General features: G+C 40.9%; 1 protein-coding gene across 3 annotated transcripts in view; it reads left to right on the top strand.

Moving 5' to 3' along the window:
- ADCY8 (adenylate cyclase 8) overlaps positions 1 to 20,819 on the top strand; it is a 231,883-nt gene that overhangs the window by 35,599 nt on the left and 175,465 nt on the right. For all 3 annotated transcript variants that reach the window (XM_040261749.1, XM_040261750.1, XM_040261751.1), the window contains exon 2: positions 10,727 to 10,876. In XM_040261749.1, coding sequence (XP_040117683.1) covers positions 10,727 to 10,876 — 150 coding nt within the window. The remainder of the gene's footprint in view (positions 1 to 10,726; positions 10,877 to 20,819) is intronic.

Below are 20,819 nucleotides of genomic sequence, written 5' to 3' on the forward strand. Positions count from 1 at the left end.
AATTGTCTTCTGTTAAACCTGTCCCTGGTGCCAAAAAGGTTGGGGACCACTGGAGTAGATGGCAAGGAGGCTGTATAAAAAGTATGCTAGGAAAACTCCTTCTGGTTTTCCCAGGACCATCCAGGTTTTAAAGCAAAGTTCTATGTTCCAAGAAAACCAAGACCAATTGGTCATGCTAGGACCACTTCCTAGCTCTGTGGCCTTGGGTAATTACTTAACCTCTCTGAGTTTTATTTTTCATTTCCATGAAATGGAGCTAATAAGACCAAGTCTGTTAGTTGCTCAGTCATGTCCAACTCTTTGCGACCCAATGGAGTGTAGCCCACCAGGCTCCTCTATCGATGGAATCCTCCAGGAAAGAATACTGGAGTGGGTTGCCATTCCGTTCTCTAGGGACTCTTCCCAACACAGGGTCTTCTGCATTGCAGGCAGATTCTTTGCCATCTGAGCCACCACAGAAGCTCCTTTGGGTTGCTATAAAATAGCATACATAAAGGCCAAAGCTCAGTATCTGATACACAATTGGAGTGTGTAAAAGTAAGCTCTCCTCACATTCCCTCCCTTGCAAAGAAGCAGGAGAGGCTAAGGGTAGAGTTACCTGAGCCTGGAAAACACTGTTGGAACAATTACTGGCCACTTGGTTTGTCCCTTTCTCTGAATACTGTGGAATAAACATTGTAAATGGGCTAGTATCTTAAGTTGCTCTGCATGAGCATAATTTATTTTAAATTTTGAGCTACTGTTTGTTATGCTTCTGATATTTTTTAAAAATTTAACTTCATCATCTTACTGTATCTATTTTTGAAGGGTTTAATCATTTATTTTTCCTCACCTCCAGCCCTTCCTATTTTTAGCCTTTAACATTTTTACTTTCTCCTTAATGTCAGAGTTTTGTTTAATCCATTTTTTAAAAAAAATCTTATACTCCTCTTATTTTTTAATTGTTTTTCAGGATAATTCTCTCTTCTTGTTCTCATCTGAAAAGACTGCCTTTTCCCCTCATTATTTTGTCATTTCTCACTGAACTCAGAGTTTTTTATGTACTTTTTTCATCATTTAATTCATCATGCTATCATATGCCCTCTGAATTCAACATGCCAGCATCATTTTTTCCCCTTAGATATGCTCTTAATTTTACTACTTTAATGCTCTGTTATTTTTTTAAACTTCATTATGTACTACCTGTAATTTCTTCTCCTAATTCAGTGTGTATTATTATAAAGGACAAGTAGGAAGCTTGGTCTCAGGTTGACAGCTGTAAGAAGAACCTACGACCCTGGCAGAGGATGCTGGCAGTGGTACCTTTGTGCCTCCAGTTGGCTCAGCTGAGCCCATGGAGCCTCCTAATCACCCCCATCCCAGTCTTCTCTGAGTCCTTAACTCACAGAGGGTGATAACTCTTCCTCCTGATGTATTGCTGAACATCTTTCTCAAACACAAAGCTTCCCAGGTTGCTTACCTGCTCAGACCCTCCATGAGTCATTCTTGTGATATAACATACAAGGAAAGCAATAATAATAATAACCATGACCTCAGTCAACACATAGTAAGCAATGACTGTCTTATAAGCCTTTTGCTGGTTGCTATCATTACTTATACAACAGCATCTTTAGGAGGGCATTCCTCTGTTATAAATGAGGGCTGTATTAACTAACTGGGCCAAGATTACATAACAAATAATTGCCATTATTGGAAACTTGGATGGCTCAGATGGTAAATACTCTTGCCTGAAGAATTCCATGGACAGAGGGGCCTGGTGGGCTGCAGCCTGTGGGGTCACAAGGAGTCAGACATGACTGAGCAACTTTCACTTTCACTCACTCATTGGGAATCCAGATCCTCAACCACTGGGCTAAACTGCTAAGTGCTACAGAGCAGAGCAAACCAAACCATTTAATATCCACTCCCTTAGTGAGGGGAATGATTTGCCTGGGTCATCCAGGGGTGAAAGGTGGAGATGGGATTGAATGACTCCATAATTCCCCCTACTACCTTCTCTACATAGTAAACAATGAGCGGAAACATTCTTTGTAAATTAGCGTAAATACAAGAGATGTTAATACTTCATGGTCCTCTGGGTTATTTCTGAACCTGAAGGGAGAAGATCTTTTTCTCCTGTGCTCAGAACATCCCTGAAGCTTGAATAAGAAATATGATGTAGGACTGGTTAACTCAAGAAATGTTGTTCTCAAACCCATTCATATAAACTCAAAGAGACAACATCCTCAAAGTCAAACTAAAGAGAGCTAGGAACATTCGGGATTATACCTATGACCTTTTCATTTTTGGCATCATAGCATACTGCATCCTCACAGAATGACTTTCAGTGCTTGATTTAGGAGGTAGCTTCTTTCTCAAGAAAACAGGAAGAGAAATCAGCTAGAATAGTAATTTGTAATGCATCATTTATTCAGAGATAAAAAATATATATTGCACTGTACACTAGAATTTGGGGGGAAATAACCTCATGTTTATATATACAATACTTATTGGATATCTGTTACCTGCTATGCATATTCATATATATATATATAATATAAATATATATTGTTCATTGTTCTGTGGCTAAGTTGTGTCTGACTCTTTACAACTTCATGGACTGTAGCACGCCAGGCTTCCCTATCCTTTACCATCTCTTAGACATAAATATATAGCTATACATGTATATACTTCTGTGTGGTGAAGTTTCATTCCCATTGTTCAGAGGAGAACGTTCAAAAGGCAAAAAGTGGTCGTATGCCTGTGGTCGTATGCCTAGTAAATGGGGGCGACAGGAAGTGCAAACCCAGGTCTCTGGTTGCAGAAGCTACAGCACCGGGCAGATGTGAAGGCCCTTGGTGTGTGGCTGCCCCACTCGCTTTGTCAGGGCCCCCAGAACCAGGTCTTCTTTGCTTGTACGCAGGCTTTCTCTAGTTGAGCAGGGACTGTTCTCTAGTGTTGGGGCAGTGGCTTCTCTTGTTGCACAATGTGGGCTCTAGGTCCAAGGGCTTCAGCAGCCGCAGCACGCAGGCTCAGCAGCTGTGGCACACGGGCTTAGTTGCCCCCAGCGGTGTGTGGAATCTTCCCTGACCAGAGATCGAACCCATGTCCCCTGCACTGGCAGACAGATTCTTATCCACTGTACCACCAGGGAATTCCTGCTTACTAAATTAAAAAAGTAAACCTGTCCACAGGGACAGGTCCCATAGTCACTTTCCCAGAGTTAGTCTTTCCATACACACAGTAGCACTTGAAAGGATGCTTTTGGAAATGCAGAAATGAATGGAAGGGCAGTCTTTCTCCTGTTCTTATAATAAAGTGCGTCTCTTCTAGCCTTCAACAGCTTGGACTGCAGACTGTGGCAATGCTCCCTGTACAAAGCGAACTGCAGAGAAAATGAGATGCACATCCCTGTGGCATAACTTTGAATGCAGAAGGGTGGGGGGATCCCCAGGGAGTCAGTCCTCTCTCCCTCCTCCGGTCTGGCCAGTTGGCAATGAATGGCACAGATCTTGCTGCCATGATAAAAGCGCAAATCCTGTGTCAAATGGGGCAGCTGACTCTGCGAGCCTTTCCAGCTCTCGACTGCCTGGCCTCAAATAGCAGTGCCCACGCTGTGGACACCACCCCAGGGAGGAAGGGGCCAGCCTGGCCCACACGGAGAAGCTTCCATCTCCAGGGCTTGGAGGAAGAGACGATGGGGAAGGTGAGGAGGGTCTCATCCTATCTGGATGAATTTGTCGAGGGCTTCCCACTCACAGTGATAACATCCCTCTTCCCAGGCATCACAAAACTGCACCCAAGAGGTGGGTCATTGAAATTCACTCATGTGACTCTGTCAAGTTAATTAGATTTGACAAGTGTTTGCTGAGTATTACAATGCCAGACCCTGTGTTAAGAGATGAGATACAATGAAATGGTCTCTGCCCTGTGGGAGTCCAGAATTTAGTGATGTTAGTGAACGCAAGTTCAGTGCCCGACATACAATGAAGCCAAATAATACCAAAACACCAGAGTTTGGAGCAGAGAAAGGCTTATTGCTGGGCTATGCCAGGAAATGGATGACTTGCGCCCCAGACCAACACAAACTCCCCGAAATGGTCTCAGCAAAGCATTTTTAAAGGCAAAGTGAGGGAAGGGTGAGGTTGATTGTAGCAAACTTCTTGATGCAGAAACACTTTGTCCACATAGGTCACGTCACTATGTTCCTGTAAATCTCCAGCTAACCAAATGTTCCTCTCTGTTTACTTTTTATCCCTTGTTTGAGTGGAAAAGCATCATACCTTTGAAAGTCAGAGCCTTGAGAATAGGCTATCCTGTGTACTTTAAACTATAGGCAACATTCCTAACTCTTAAGCAAAAGCAAGAGAATATAAAGGTTAAAGTAAAATAAATAGATCTATATGGAGTCAACTTTGTTCTTCCCTATTACAGCATGACTGATGGACCTATATATAGGAGGTCAGAGGCAGTGTTATTAATGATCTTCAGACCATTTTCATGAAGCAGTGATTCCCTATGGCAACCCATGGACCCACTGCAGAAAGTGATTTTGGGAGATTCCTAAAAAATGAAGATTCCCAGGCCTCATTCCTGTATATGTTTATTCAGTAGGTCTGAGGAGGACCAAGGGGATCTGCATCTTTTTAAGCCCCTAAATGATTTGCATGTGTGGTGAGAATAAGTAATTTCCTAGAGGTCACTCTCATCTCCTCTCTTCTTTTCATCATCTACACAAAATTTATCAGTGAATCTTGTCTCTACCTTTGACATGTATTCAGGGCCTGGCCCAATCTCACCAGCTGCACAATTGCCACCCTGGTCCAAGCCCACGATCTCTCTTCATTGGACCTTTCTAAGAGCCTTGTAACTTTTCTCCATAACTTCATCTTGGCCCCTTGTAGAGTCTGTTTTCTTCACAGCAGCCAGTGCATGACCCTTAAAACATGGAAGGTGGGTCATGTCTCCCAGGACTGAGGACTCTCCAGTGCCTTCCTGTATCACAGAGAGAAAAGCCAGTATTCTTTTAATTTTTTGGCCACGCTGTTCAACATGTGGGATCTCAGTTCCCGACCAGGGATCAAACCTGAGTCCCCTGCAGTGGAAGTGCAGAGTGTTAGCCACTGGACCCCCCAGGGAAGTCCCTAAAGTCAATATTCTTATCATGTGCAAGGCCATGCACAGTCTGACACTTTAGTACCTTTCAGGGCTCGTCTCCTAAAAGCGCCTCCATCCTCTCTGTCCAACCATGGTGGACTTCATGATGGGCTTGAGCGGGCTTCTTGCTTCTCCATCTCAGAGCCTTTGTGCTTTCTGTTTCCTCCTCCTGAACCGCTCTGCCCAGATAGTCCATGACTCTTCATTTTTTTTAGATCTTGCTTAAATATTTCTTATCAGAGAGTTTTCTCTGAACTCTGTTTAAATGCACAGTCCCAACCTTACTCATCACTGTCTATCCTCCTTATGCTGCTATATTTTTCTTCTTAGCATTTATCTCACACACAGCATCACCATGTGATAAATGATGTGCTTGACGTGTTCAGTCATGTCTGACTCTTTGCGACCCCACAGACTGTAGCCCACCAGGCTCCTCTGTCCATGGGATTCTCCAGGCAAGAATACTGGAGTGGGCTGCCATTTCTTCCTCCAGGGGATCTTCCTGACCCAGGATCAAAACCATGTCACCTATGTCTCCTGCATTGCAGGCAGATTCTTTACCACTGAGCCAACAGGGAAGCCCCTATGTGTTAAATATTCCTTGGTTTATTTGTTCATTACCTGTTTCCTACCACTAGAATGAGAACTGAGCTTTATCTGCTTTGCACACTGCCAGCTTATAAAACTGTACCTGACACACAGAACTTGCTCCATAAATAATTTTGAACAGATAAATTATTTAGTAGTGAAGGGTTAGGAAGACTTCTTACTGGCAGTTTACAGATATGTAAGGGTAGAAAAACAAAGCATTGATCAACAGATGTTTCTTAAGCATCTCACGTTCAGTATGTCAGCTCTGGGGCAGAGGTGGCTTACAAGTGGGGCTTACAGGGATCTAGAGAGAGCTGTAAGTTGGAGGGATTGTATAAGATAACCAACCTGAGACATCATAGCAATATGTACCCCTCCCTTTCATGGAAATACAGATCTGCAGCTTCTATAATGGAATAGCACCTACATAAAATTTGCTTTAAAAAGTAATTCAACATTTTAAGTATTGTTAGATACTTATTTGATACTAAAATGCAACAGTAAAGATATTTGGGAGGTCAACTACTGATCAAGGATCAAGTCCATATACAAGTGGTTGTCTGGGGACTCTTTTCTCCTCCAACATCTCCACCTTTGCTTCCTCTCAGCTTTTGTTCCCCTGGTTCCTGAGTCTTGAACACTCAGCTCTGCTTCTGAAGCTCTCAGACACCTCCTTTGAAATTTGCAGATGCCCTTAGGAAGAAAGAAGCCCCAAATGCTAGGCTCACCTTTTTGGGTGTAATTCTTCTCAATCTTGATTCCTCGTGGTTTTGTTTTTTCCCTATTTTTACTGCCTTGTTATATCATCACAAGTGACTTTGTCTGAATAACCTATTCCTCCTATTTTAACACACACACACACTTACACACATGCATGGACATATACATGCAAGTACATATATATTTTTTTTCTTTTGTACTGGGCATTAAGATCACATTGAATTCAAAGATTAGTGCTGTAATACAGTTTTAAATATTATATTTTAATGTACCATACAGGTTTGCTCATGTCATTAAATATTTTAATGCAACTTTATATTATCTCATATATGCATGCTTCAGTCATTCAGCTGTTTCCCCTACTCCTAAATACGCAATTTCCATTTTTTTTATTAATAAATGAATATCCCTTAACAGAAACTTCTGATCCTATATATGATTGTTTCCTTAAGATAGATGGCTAGAAGTTAGGTCACTGGGTGGAAAGAAATGAGTAATCTTTACCACCTACACCAGCAATATGTCAGAATAATTTCATTTTTTATAAAAAACCTACTTATTTTTGAGACTTAAGCTTTTCAGCTTAGATTAGAGCAATATTCTCTGTTATTTTCATTTTTGGGTAGTCTCTTTTTCATATTTAAGTCTTTATTTCATTGGCACTTATTTTGATATATATTATGAGGTGGCTATCATCCATTTTTTCAATAGATGAAAAATTATCCTGTTACTGACAATTATTTTTCCACTGAATCGTTGAGCTATATGTGTTGCATACAAACTCATTATGTTTTCTATTTTATTTCACTAAATTTTCAGTTGAGTTTTTCACTATTGTCAGAATTTTAATTATTGTTGCCTGATAGTGTATATTATCTTCTGGCCTGTGCAGCGACCCTCTGTAATCACTTTTGTAAAAATGTCTCCAGTATTCGAACTCATATATTTTTTCAGATACACGTTTAAGTCATCTTCCAAGTTCCAAATGAAAATTCCACTTGGGATTTTGATTGCTAACATTAAAGCCATAAAGCAATTTGAGTAGTCTATTTACATAGTTAATAGCTAGCATCCCTTTATCAGAAATGCTTCCCCCTCCTTTATCTCTTGTAAAGTCAGGTATTTTAGGTTTTTTCCAATTCCCACACATTTTTTAATTTTGTCAAGGATTTTTTGGGGGGTGTTTTACATTATTATTAGTATTTTAAGATCATTGGTCCATCATATCTTGTACATAATGATGAGTGGTACAGGGGAGAGCTATTCATACATTTATTCACTCATTCAGCAAATATCCTGCACACATTAGGTGCCAGGTAACAGGCACTGTGCTTAAGCACTTATCAGCCACTGTGCTAGGTACTAGGTATCAGTACATGGTAAAACAAACATTATCCTATAGCATCAGAAGTAATAATCCAGTGTGATAAAATAGGTGTCAGACAAACAAACCTGCAAATAAATATAAATTGTGATAAGTGCACAGTGTGCAAGGATAAAGAATGGTAGGGCAAGCCTACTTTTTTAAGATGCTTAATTAAATTTATTTTTATTTATTTATTCTTTGGCTGCATCACACAGTATGCAGGATTTTAGTTCCCTGACCAGGAACCAGATCTGTGCCCCTCACAATGAAAGTGCAGATTCTTAACCACTGGACTGCCAGGGAAGTCTCTACAAACATTTTTGATTCATACAATAATAATTAGATTTATCAACACCACTGAGTAGTATTTAAGTATTTTAATACATCCTAAAATATCCATTCAGATTATTTCCACTTTCAAACCCTTGTAGAAAACGCTGTTCTTAACATTCTTGGGCATGTTTCCTGGGCTGTTTGTGCAAAGATGGCTCTGGGTATGAAGGGAAAAGGTTCAGTTCTAGTGATGTGCAAATTCAAGATTAGTGTGCAGAGTCCAAGCAGCAATGTCAGTTCACGTTGCCAACAGCATCCTTACTGATCTGATGATGCCCCACTATTTTTTTTTCCTTTTTGGTGCCAACCTGGTAGATGTAGAATGGGTGTGGATTTTTAACTTATAGTTCTTAAATTGTTACACTTATTTTCATGTTGATAGTCTCTTGTTTTTGAAATACCCCACTTCTCTTTTGCCTTTATATTCTATAACATTGCTTTTATTTTTGTAGATTCATACAAGTTCTTCATGTGAACTTAAATTAATTTTTACCAGTTGTAAATGTTGCAAATATCTCTACTTATAGTGTTTTCCATTTAATTAAAGCTGTCTTTCAATGAATAGAATTGCTTAATTTTAATTTTGTCAAATGTATCAATCTATTTTTATGGTTTGTATTCTTTGCATTTAATTTTTAAAATTTATCAAAATAGTAAAATATTTGTGCCTTTCATATTTAAGATGTTAATCCACTTGCAATGTATTCCTATATATTGGATTAAGCAGGAATTTACTTTTACTTTATTTTCCAAGTGAATAACAAATTGTTCTAATACCCTTTGTTGAAAAGGCCTTATTTTCTCCTTAGAAATACAATGCATTATTATCAAGCTTGTGTGTTTATGTTTCTGGGCTCTCCATTCACATCCACTGAAAATACCAGGATGTCTTAATTATTATGGTTTTATAACAATTCTGTTACGTGGTACTGCAAGTCTCCTATGCTGTTTCCTTTAGGAATATTTTATGTATTCTTTTTTTAAATTTTATTTATTTATGACAATTCAAATCTCAATTCAATTCTTTTACCATTAACTTGATCATTTGCTGTTTGCCCTGTGCATATGTGGGTCAGAGAAGAGTTTATATAGGAATTTAATTGTTCCTCACTGGTTCTCTTCTTTGGGGGCTTTTCCATCACTTTTCAGCAACTATAGTTGTTCTGAACCTTACTAGTTTTTATTCATTGATTTTTAATTATAGGATAATGGCTTTATAATATTTGTTGGTTTCTGCCACCCATCAGTGTGAATCAGCCATAGGTACTGAGCCTTATTTTTTGCTTCTTCAGACCAACTGGGTTTCCCACTGCAATTTTTCACCCTCAAACTATACCTTATGTTATCTGCCCTCAAGCTAAAGCCATAAAAATCAAGAAAGCCTTAGTATGCTGTTTTTTTTCTTCCATGTATTGATCCTTTCCAGAATCTCCTGCTTTTCTGCACCAGAGAGAAGTTTGGAACGGGGCAGATGTGCTTCCTAGGTGGCTCAGATGGTAAAGAGTCTGCCTGTAACGCAGAAAACACGGGTTCAATCCTCGGGTCTGCAAATTTCCCTGGAGAAGGAAATGGCAACCCACTCCAGTATTCCAGCCTGGAGAATTCCATGGACAGAGCATATGGACTATAATCCATGGGATCACAAAGAGTCAGGCATGACTGAGCGACTAACACTTTCAATTTCAAATGTGAAAATACAAAGTTTAACTTAAGAGTTAAAGAGACTTTGGCACCTGGGAGATGGGTAATGGCAATGGAGATAGAAAGCAGTAGACAAATATGTATTTTCTCTTGAGTTAGGAACATCAGGCCTTGGATGCTCCCCCAAGAAAACCTGGGTACCAAAGTCAAATACAATAGTACCTTTCAACTAACATGTTTCCTGTTTCTTACTAATCTTTCTCATCTTTTCACCTGCTTCCCCAACCCTTTAAATAATTAAAAATTTCAGCTAGTGAAGGGTTAAGTGAGATAGAGTGAGGAAGGAAGCTTTGCTTGAGGTTTCAAATTTGAGTTCAAATCTGGATTTAGGGAGGGAGAAGCTTTAAACTGGAAGGCCTGTAGGAATAAGTTGACCTGAGAACTGAATGAGGGGCAAGGTTCTATTCGACTGCTACTAAACATTTGGATTATTACCTTAAGATCTAGCTTGGAAATTTTTTAAATATATATTTGTTTATTTTGGGCTGTCATGGGTCTTCGTGGCTGCCTGGGTTTTTTATAGTTGCTGCGAGCTCTGGGGCCACTCTTCATTGCAGAGTGTGGGTTTCTCATTGCGGTGGCTTCTCTGGGTGCAGAGTACAGACTCTAGGCATGCGGGCGTCAGGAGCTGCGGCTCCCCAGCTCTAGAGCACAGGCTCAACAGTTGTGGCCCACAGGCTTAGCTGCCCCGAGACATGTGGGAGATTCCCGACCCAGGGATCGAATCCATGTCTCCTGTGTTGGCAGGTGAATTCTTTATCACTGAGCCTCCAGGGAAGCCCTACCTTGGAAGTTTTTGTTTCTTTAGTTATTCTCTTTGCCTGCAGGCAGCTCTTCTTTTAACCACTTGACCAGGCTATGTTTGTAATTCTGTTCTAGGTTGTGGCCCAGGCAGTGTTATTCATGTGTATGAACACAGCTGGAATCTTCATCAGTTACCTGTCAGACCGGGCCCAGCGCCAAGCCTTCCTGGAGACACGGAGGTGTGTGGAGGCCAGGCTGCGCCTGGAGACGGAAAACCAAAGACAGGTACCAACTGAAAAGACCTTGTGCCTTAGCGATCATTTCACCAGTCTCTGAATTCCATAGAGATTCTGTCTCCCCAAACACATCCTGCCTAGAAAGTGTTGCCTCAAAGTCTGTGTCATGGGATTACAGACACGGAAATAGTTCTGTTCGACTCTCAGGTCAAAATGAATTGATCTTAGTTTGCACACTCAGTTGTTCTCCATAAGAAATAAAATGAGCCTAAATATAAAGTGATTTCCTGACGCTTTTCACTGACATCTGTGTTTGTGGAAAAGGCCATGGTTTCTGAAAACCATTCATATTCTCATCTTTAATTCTTCTTTTCTCAAACTGTAAATTGTTATTTCAAATAAAATTTTCACTACATAGCAATTCAAATTATAGGAAGCCCAGAGAGAAATCTTGCACATGTGTAGTTCTTAATGCCTCATCCTGATTTTCAGAAGAGATCACTGAACACAATAAATTTTATGGAATGTGATACCAGTCCCAAGATAGGAGATGCAATAGGAAAAGCAGCTTGGTCCAAAGTGGAGACCATGAGTTTTAGCTGGAAGAGGTTAAAATAAAGGAATTTCTTGGACATCCAGTGGGTGTTATAAGGATTTAAAAAATAGCTTTGACCTCAAATGATATGTTTCTCAAAGATAAAATAAGCTCTCAAAAAATAAAGATTTTTCTCCTATTTAAATTATTCATATACAAAAATTAATGGGTATCTCTGCCTCTGAAAGTAAAGTTCAAATAGAAATAACAGGAATATGTTAAAGTTGGTTATAGAATGAACATATTTTATACTCAAACTTTTTATATACTCTTGGGAATCCTAGGCTCAATAGATATATTAGTTCTACCATACAAGGCTTTTTTTAAAAAAAAGCTACATCTGTGGATACATGCTTGTTATTTTAAACTTTGTGCAATAGTGGTTTGGGAAATTATAAAGAAAATAACTTCAAAAATGGAACATTTTTTATCTTAATCTCATTGAATCATCAGTAAAACATGGATCTTTGAAGTGAGCAAAGCCAGGTGTGTTTCATAATGGATGAGGCAGACAGATAAGGTGCAACTTGACAAAATGCAACTCCCAGTGCTATATGTTATTGCTAGGGGTACAGAAAAAATTATTGAATTTCCAGCTCCTACATGGATTTCATAGGATTTAGAATTAGAACAATTGTAAGTTGATGTCTAAAGCACCTATGGAACCTCATAACAGGTTTATTGCAGTTGCCCTGAGCATCACTGTAAAATAATTTAGAAAAATACCTTTAAGAAAGAAATCACTTTGTGCAATAAACACGCTATCTCCCAGGTTCTATGCACATATACATTATGTTGCTCTGTAAAACAGGGCAGTTGCTAGACTGGCACATCACTCTTTCCATGGGATCTATGCCAATTCAGACAGTGCTGCAGATTAATAATTTATCAACTGTTCCTGATGCACTGTCACAGCCAGAACTGCAATTGTGGAGAAGTTGTCTGGGAAACTTAGTCTTTTATTTAATGTTTATGAAATATTGGAGACACTGAAAATGACTGCCTCATCGTAGTCATAAGACTTTTCTTCTTTTTCATTCTTCAAGCTCATTGTCTTGGAGTCTCTGGTGACGTAACAATTTGACATGCTGCACAGACCTTCCTCCATCCTCTCTAATCTTTATTTTTTCTTAAGTTGATAATAGGAGGAAGAAAATAATACCCAAAGGGGAGAATAAGCGACAAATCAAATGCAGTGGAAAGTTCACTAGAATACTGGGGTGGGTAGGTATTCCCTTCTCTAGGGGATCTTCCTGATCCAGGGATGGAACTCAGGTCTCTTGCATTGCAGGCAGATTCTTCACCGTCTAAGGGACCATGAGAGCCCCGTAGAATTCATACCTCTGCCATATCACCTCCTAGTGGGCCACCTTAACCGCTTAACTCTCAGTCTTAGGTTCCTCATCCTTATTTGGTGCAATATATTTCTTCAGCATTGTGTTTGCTTCCAATAAGAGGACGCATATGAAACGATAGAAAACTGTAAGTCAGCTTCATTATTTTATGATGAAGCATGAGAAGAGGCTCTTTTGGTGGAAGGTTCTTTGTTCTGAGGATTAAATAAAATATGCTCTGAGTTTGTTATAGTCCTGTGTGTACAGTTCTGATAAAGTATTTCTGGTATATTAACCATCCCCTTCCCCCTCCAACCCTCCACTCCACCCCTCTCCACCCATCACACCACCCCACCCCCTGCCCTCAGCATGGTAGTGTCTAAGCTAACTGGCTCTGAATCATTCAATGCTATTTCTTTCCACTGATATTGATCTCTCACTCAGGTTTCCTTTATCCCTGAGAACTTCCTCAATGGTAGATGGGCAGAGAAGGCAAGGTTTTCAAATGAGATGGCCCAGAATTTGAAATGTTTCCTTAACTTTCTTCCTATCTTGGTGAACTTGAAAGAGCTCTGAGCCTTGAGACTCGGAGTCCTGAAAATCAGGCCTTTTCCTTGGATAACCTGAGGTTGCAGGCACTGTTCTTAAGGTCAAGAGCAAGCAGGCAGGAGAAACCAGCAAATGCTAAAGCTCTTTGCTCAAGGTCTCTTCTAAACTAGTTTTTTAACAAAGTTCCTTGATGTTGGTTCTCAGCTTTACAGCACCCCTGTTCCTTTCCATAGAAGCTGGCAGAATTCCAGGAAGGAACTACTGCATGGGCCCAAATGCTGACATTTTTATTTTAGATGATTGGCGTGAAAAAGTTGAGCTCATATTGGCTCTGTTTTCTGGGTGACAGGACTTTGTCTTTTTTTTTTTTTAACAATTTTTGTCATCAACTGTAACAAGCACAGAGCATACTAAGCATCCCTTACCTGTCTGGTTTCTCAGGCTCTAACTTTTCTTTCTCTAAATTGTTCTCCATCCCCAAAGCCCAGTTTTGTTCAGGACCAGTACACTGTAGGGATCAAAAGCATGGTCGTCAATGTCTGCGAGATCTGGATTCCAATCCTACTTCCTGTGTTTCCTGACCGTGAGAAATCAGACAAACCACCCTCCTCTAAAGACCTTGATTTTTGTGGGTGTAAGATGGTCATTCCATGTAAGATGAAAATTCCATGGATGGATGAGCCTGGTAGGCTACAGTCCAAGGGATCACAAAGAGTCGGGCATGACTGAGCAATTTCACTGGTTCAAGATGGTCGTAATGATTCTACCTTTCTCCAGGGTTGTGGTGAGATGAAGGAGGAACAGTTCTCAGTCCAAGGCAGAGGATGCACTCAAGGCCTATTACAAAGAATGCTGTAATGATAATGACATTGGCATTACCCTTCTGTGCAGGAAAACCCTTCAGTGGTAGCATTCCCTCCAAGATGAAACCCAGACCCATACGTGGCCCGACAGTTCCTCCAGGATCTAACCCTTTTCCTCTCTCCTTGGATTCTTCTCCACCTCCTTGCTTCACACCTGAAACCAAATGGCCATCAGCTCCCTGAATGGCTGTTTCCCTACTCTACACCATTTGGTTCTTTCAGCCCAGGAAGGTCACCTTCCTCTCGTTGATTTCAGTGTAATGTCTCTACCCTGAATATTCTATTCCAGCATCCCTCCTTCAGTGAAGCTTGCTTTCACCTCCCCACGTTGAGGTGAAATGCTCTCCTTATGCTTCTAACATGTCTTAAAGTCAACTCTCTCATAGAATCTGTCACACTCTGTAACATTTACGAGTCTCCATTTCTTTCTTTCCATGGCCAGTAAGGACCGATTAAAGGCAGCTGTCCTCATTCATCTGATTCTCTGGTATTTATCCAGCATAATGGCTGGAATATGAGATCTTCTGATTCACATTTATTTCACTGAGTTATACTGAACTCTCACTTCAGCTCCTGGCTTCATTTCTACCTACGTGAGAGTCATGTTGTCATAATTCTGCTGTATAAAAGTAAAGGGATGGTGCTCATTGTGACCCCCATTAAAAAAACTTGGTAGGAAGAGGTGGTTGTTGTTGTTCAATCACTAAGCCCTGTCTGACTCTTTGAGACTCCAAGGACCACAGGACATCAGCCTCCTCTGTCCTCCAGTATCTCCTGGAGTTTGCTCAAATTCATGCCTACTGAGTCTGTGATTCTATCCAACCATCTCATCCTGGGCCACTCCCTTCTCCTCCTGCCATCAATCTTTCCCAGCATCAAGGGTCTTTTCCAATGAGTTGGATCTTCACATCAGGTGATCAAGTAGGAGGAGGACTCTTTTCCAATTCAGAAGAGACTGGGACAGGCTGAGAACGTGTCTTGTTTGGACCTGCTATAGAATTTTCCATCTGGAATCTACATTTTAGGAAATGTCTCTTTGGGGAGTCAGATTCTAATTATTGTAATTTTTGTAATCTCCTCTCTCTCTTCCCAAATGATCCAAATGGCCCATGTTTATTTTAAATATTAAAATGAATTAATTGTTTTTCTTTCAGCTTTGAGAGTTGCCAAAACCTGCTTATGATGATACGGCATTTTGAAGTGTCTCAGAAGCGCTGAGGGCCCTGGAATAAAGTAGTCTGATGCTGCCATATGTTGCAATAGCAGGGAGGTTATTATAAAATGCAGGTGTTTTAGCTGTTTTAAAACAATTCTGTTTAACTGAAACATCTTTGTTAGATAATATTGGTATAAGCAAATGGTTTGGATGATAGATTGGGTGAGAAATTTGGGTTTCTTATTGAGTTTTGAGTTGGTTGTTTGGGTGCATGTTGGTGCCCAGTGGAATCTAAGAGAGTATTTTTGAAGCTGTAGAGAACTGCTAACTAGTAAGGCAGAGCCTTGACATTCTTTCATTCATTCAAAGAAGAATCAAAATGGACCTGGAATCTCAGAATGTATGTTTGTTTGTTTGTTTCTCCAGTTAGATGACTCTTATTATGCTCCAGAAAAACCCTTTATGCTGTTCTCCAGCTCTTACATTAAGACCACCCATGTGCTATCCTGGGCTTTGCAGGTGGTGCTAGTGTTAAACAACCTCCCTGCAAGAGACATAAGAGATGTGGGTTCGATTCCTGAGTCAAGAAGATCTCTCAGAGGAGGACGTGGCAACCCACTCCAGTATTCTTGCCTGGAGAATACCATATGCATGAATTTCCTCATCTCTCAATCGGAAATGATAATGCCTACTCTAACCCACAGGGTGTTTTCCCAGAGACAAATAACATAATGCCTGAAAAAGCGTTATTTCAACTGTAAAGAACTCTACAAATGTTAGGGCTATTTTTGTGAAAGTCTCACCAACGCCTCAAACCGATGCTGAGATGTCTTCCCTTTAGAAATCCTCCTTTACTGTTTGCAGTCATGAACTACTTTCTCCTTGGCTTAGATATTTTTATTTAACATGAGTTCTTGCCACTCTGCCCAGTATTGGGGTCAGCACTGTGATTGCCTCTGTCAGTAAGATTTGGCGCAGTGAGCAGAAGCTCAGTGTTCATGACCGTTGACCCTCCTGTAACAGCTGACTTCACTCAAGGGTCGGTCTTGTGTTTACCCCTTTGCACCTCTGGCAACCACCTGGCTGCCTAGTTCTTTGCCATCTTCCTAGCACATTGTTTGCATCTTCTGGCACAGCAAAAAGAGGAACAGCTTTGAAGAAGGACAAACCTAGATTTGATTGCTAATTCCAACTCCAGTACTCTTGCCTGGAAAATCTCATGGATCGGGGAGCCTGGTAGGCTACAGTCCATGGGGTCGCAAAGAATCAGACACCACTGAGTGACTTCACTTTCACATTTTCCAACTCTATGCCTGGGTGACCTTGGGGACACCACTTAAACTCTCCTAATATTGGATCCTTTATCTGTCAAAAATGATAATCCCTGTTATCTCAAGGTTGCTGTGAAGAAATCAAGTAATAGAGATGGCAGTTGGGCATCATAGTTGGACCTATTATGAGCAGAGCACACTCTGATTGTAGTACCTACAGTTTTTCTTCTTCTTGTTTGTGTTCTTCTATCTGTCATCCCTGTGTGGGTACAGATTTTAAATACTTCCCCTGATTCAAAGAGAGGCCATAATCCTGCACTCATTTGCATACAGTTAACATTTCCAGAGGTAGTTCATGTAGAAGAAATCCCTCACCATCCTTGACCTCAACGCCTCTGATCTAGCTGGGAGAGGCTGAAGAGCGACTCCAACAGCCCTGTGGGGCCCTTTTAGCTCATAAAACTTTGGGGGGAATTTTGGCTACAGAAAATTGGAATTGGAAACTTCACACAACCTAATTGTACAATGCTAGAAGGAAGGTAGGATTTTGTAGCCTGGTTATAGTTAAAAGCACTTTTCAAAAATAGTAGTAAACTAGATGAGGGGAAAAGAAAAAAATATATATATATATATATTTAAGAATAAAAAGATCCATGCCTAAAATAATTTATTTCATCTGGATGTGAGTATATGTCCACTGACAGGAATTCTATACCCTCTATTTTATACAAACTGCACTCAAAATATATTGACAATAAAAGAGGGGAAATAGTTAAAAAATACTTTTAGAGCAATCTTGAGGACAGAACCATTCTCAAATGTTCTTTATTTCCAGTCTTTTGCAATTTCATACCCACACCTAATTCAAAAGCATTTTTAAGAAGAGCACTAAGGAATTCTGAAGCATTCAACTTTTCACAGAAACAAAAGCTCGCTTTCTTTTTATATTCATATTCTGTTGTTTGTGCTATATTTAATTACAGTTTTAGCAATTGCAAATACAGCTGACATAAATTTGGAAAAGCATGCTACTGCCTCTAGGTAAAGATACATCATAACTGATGAGGCAGACATGGAAGGTCAGACTAGACAAGACCTCTTTATTTGGGAGGAGGGTCTTTGCAAATGTGATCAAAGATGAATTTACACTGCATTAATGTGATCAAAGATGAATTTACACTGCATTAGGATGGGCCTTGGAGAAGGAAATGGCAGCTCACTCCAGTATTCTTGCCTGGAGAATCCTGCGGACAGAGGAGCCTAGTGGGTTGCTGTCCATAGGGTCGCACAGAGTCAGACACGACTGAAGCGACTGAGGATGCATGCATGCATTGGGGAGGGAAACGGCAACCCACTTCAGTATCCTTGCCTGGAGAATCCCAGGGACGGAGGAGCCTGGTGGGCTGCTGTCTATGGGGTCGCACAGAGTCGGACACGGCTGAAGCGACACAGCAGCAGCACCAGCAGGATGGGCCTTCCGGGGTAGCTCAGGTGGTAAAGAATCTGCCTGCAATGCAGGAGACCCTGGTTGGGAAGTTCCCCTGGAGAAGGGATAGGCTACCCACTCCAGTATTCTTGGGCTCCCCTGGTGGCTTTGATGGTAAAGAATCTGCCTGCAGTGCGGGAGACCTGGGTTCAGTCCCCAGGTTGGGAAGATCCCCTGGAGAAGGGAATGACAACTCACTCCAGTATTCTTGCCTAGAGAATCCATGGACAGAGGAGCCTGGAGGGCTACAGTCCTCCAGGGGTTTGTCCCCCATGGGGTTCCAAAGAGTTGAGCATGACTGAGTCACTGTAAGCACACACACACACACATACACACACACACACACACATACATACATACAATATCTAATAAGTTGCAGAGCTGGTATTACAACCTAGACAGTCTTACTCCAGAGCACATATACCAACTATTATACCAGGTATTTAGTGAAGTCTCCTGGACATGCTACCTCTATTCATAATCAGTGTATTATCCAGACACTGTGCTAAACACTCACTACCTGCCAATGAAGTAGGTACTAAAATGATCACCAGTAGGCAAAGGATTGGAGAAGTTCATAGTGTTCATAAGTGGTTGAGCTGGGATTTGAACCCCAGTCTGTCTAGACACAAATCCTATGCACATGACCAGAGGCTATACCACCAGAAAACTGTAGAGGACCGTAGCAGTGTGGTGACGCTTGCAGAGGAAGCCTCACACAGGAAGAACCGAAAGGTATCATTCCCATGCTTAAAACCCTTCACTTGCTTTCCGTCATGGTCAGGAAAACGTCTGTATTCATCATCCTGGCTCATCCAGCACTTCCCTGTTCCCTGTCTCTCTCCTCCGCCCAACCATTCAACCATAATGCACTTTTGTGCAATAGTGATGCTAAGAGTTAACACATTCAATCCTCCCCATCTCAGCCCAGCATGAGCCCAGGCCCCGCCCTTGCTCTCTTGCCCTCTCTTCCTCACTAGAGATTCTCCGACTATTTTCAGCCTTGGCAGTAAGGAGAATGCATTGCCTCGTGTTACTGATTACCTAGGCGCAGATGCACTAATGTCTCACCAAGACTATGGTATAATCAGTGGGAATAAACAGAGAGACTTGGGAAAATCAAATGAATCAAGTGGGGAAAAGAAATAGTGGTTCTACTCAAAGAAGGGTCTAGTGGAGGTTTCCAATGAAACCTCAATGAGAGCTCCTGGTGCCCATGATGGACTCCAGGAGGACCAAGAGTAGTGTAGGGTTTGGGGGCAGTTCCCTTTGCTTTTCTCATATGGGTTTTTTATGCTCTCCTTTCTCCTGTTAACTATTCCAAACGCCCCAACTTCATACCAATCTGCCCACTGAGTGCAAGAAACCAATAACAGCTGCAAAAGATTATTTTACAATGTGTGCACTCCTCCCAGCATTAGGGAGGAAACCAGCATTAGGCTTCAGGAACAGCTTGATCCAGGGGCTATTTGGTACACTTGGCTGATTTCCTTTCACTGTTTAGGACTTTGGTTATCAAAATCCAATCAAAGTTCCACTTGAACTTTGATCACTTTTTTTTCAGCACCCTCTTCAGAATTTTCATAATGGTAACAAATGTATTAACAATAGTAATCAAGTTAGTGCATTATGAAATGTAGACCAATCTCCCAGTTAGGTGCCAGAAATAAAAGTAAAATCTTTAGATACAATTTTTCAGAATACACTGGAATTTGGTAAGTTTGGCACTTTACATCTTCTCTTATATGACATATCTTACATCTTGATACTGGATTACAAGCTTCTTGATCCAGGAAAACTCATATTTCATTCCCTTCCCCCCCCCATAATATCTTACTTGATATTAGACATTCAGTAAGTAACATTGTATCAAATGAATAAAATCATGATTGAATTAAGGAGCATTTCCCATGAGGCCCCTTCCCCAAATAGGAGCATATTGTTGACAAATATCGAAGAATAATTTCCCTTCCCCTCTAGTCAGTTGGGAGCTAGATTCTGCAGGGGTTTTCACATCCCACAGTGGGTGTTCCTGTTGAAGCCTACACTTGATCAACTCTTCTTTCTTCATCCCCATTGTCCAGAAGAGTTTGTGGTTTAGCTCACAAACTGGAGCCTCATCGTTTGTCTGTTAATCACCAGGATGTAAATACTTCATCTTTACACCTCTCCAACAGCTCAAAGCATTTCATTTTTCGCATCTGCTATCCTGATATTGCTTTGGAACAGGCAGGTGACAGGTGGTGCCCTGTGCTGACTTTTATCATAATGTCATTAATATTTTATTGCAGTCATTTTCAGTCTCTCTGTCAACTGGACTACATGCATGGAAAAGGCAGAAGTGAAGCTTATCCACTGCTCTGCCCAGTGCAGAGCGCATTGCCTGCCTCTAACTCATTCCTTAGTGCATATTTGCTAAATAACAGCTTGTCAGATGCATGAATGGGTAGTGGATGATACTCCACAAGAGATCATACAAAGTGAGAAAAAGATTGTGACATGAGAGTCAGCCCAGGTGGTCCATTGCACTCATGAAAAGGATAAACCCAGTTACATCCACATGCCCAGGTTCACATCCAGGCACTGCCACTTACTAGCTCTGTGCCCTTGGGACAACTACGTAACATTTCTGTGCCTCAGTTTTCACATCTGTGTAATGGCAGGAAGAAATGATTATACTTCCTGAGTTGTGAGGATCAAATAAAATGATTCATATACAGAGCTTGACACTTCATAAG

Source organism: Oryx dammah, unplaced genomic scaffold (genome assembly GCF_014754425.2).
Source record: "Oryx dammah isolate SB20612 unplaced genomic scaffold, SCBI_Odam_1.1 HiC_scaffold_19, whole genome shotgun sequence".
NCBI classification, from domain to species: domain Eukaryota; kingdom Metazoa; phylum Chordata; class Mammalia; order Artiodactyla; family Bovidae; genus Oryx; species Oryx dammah.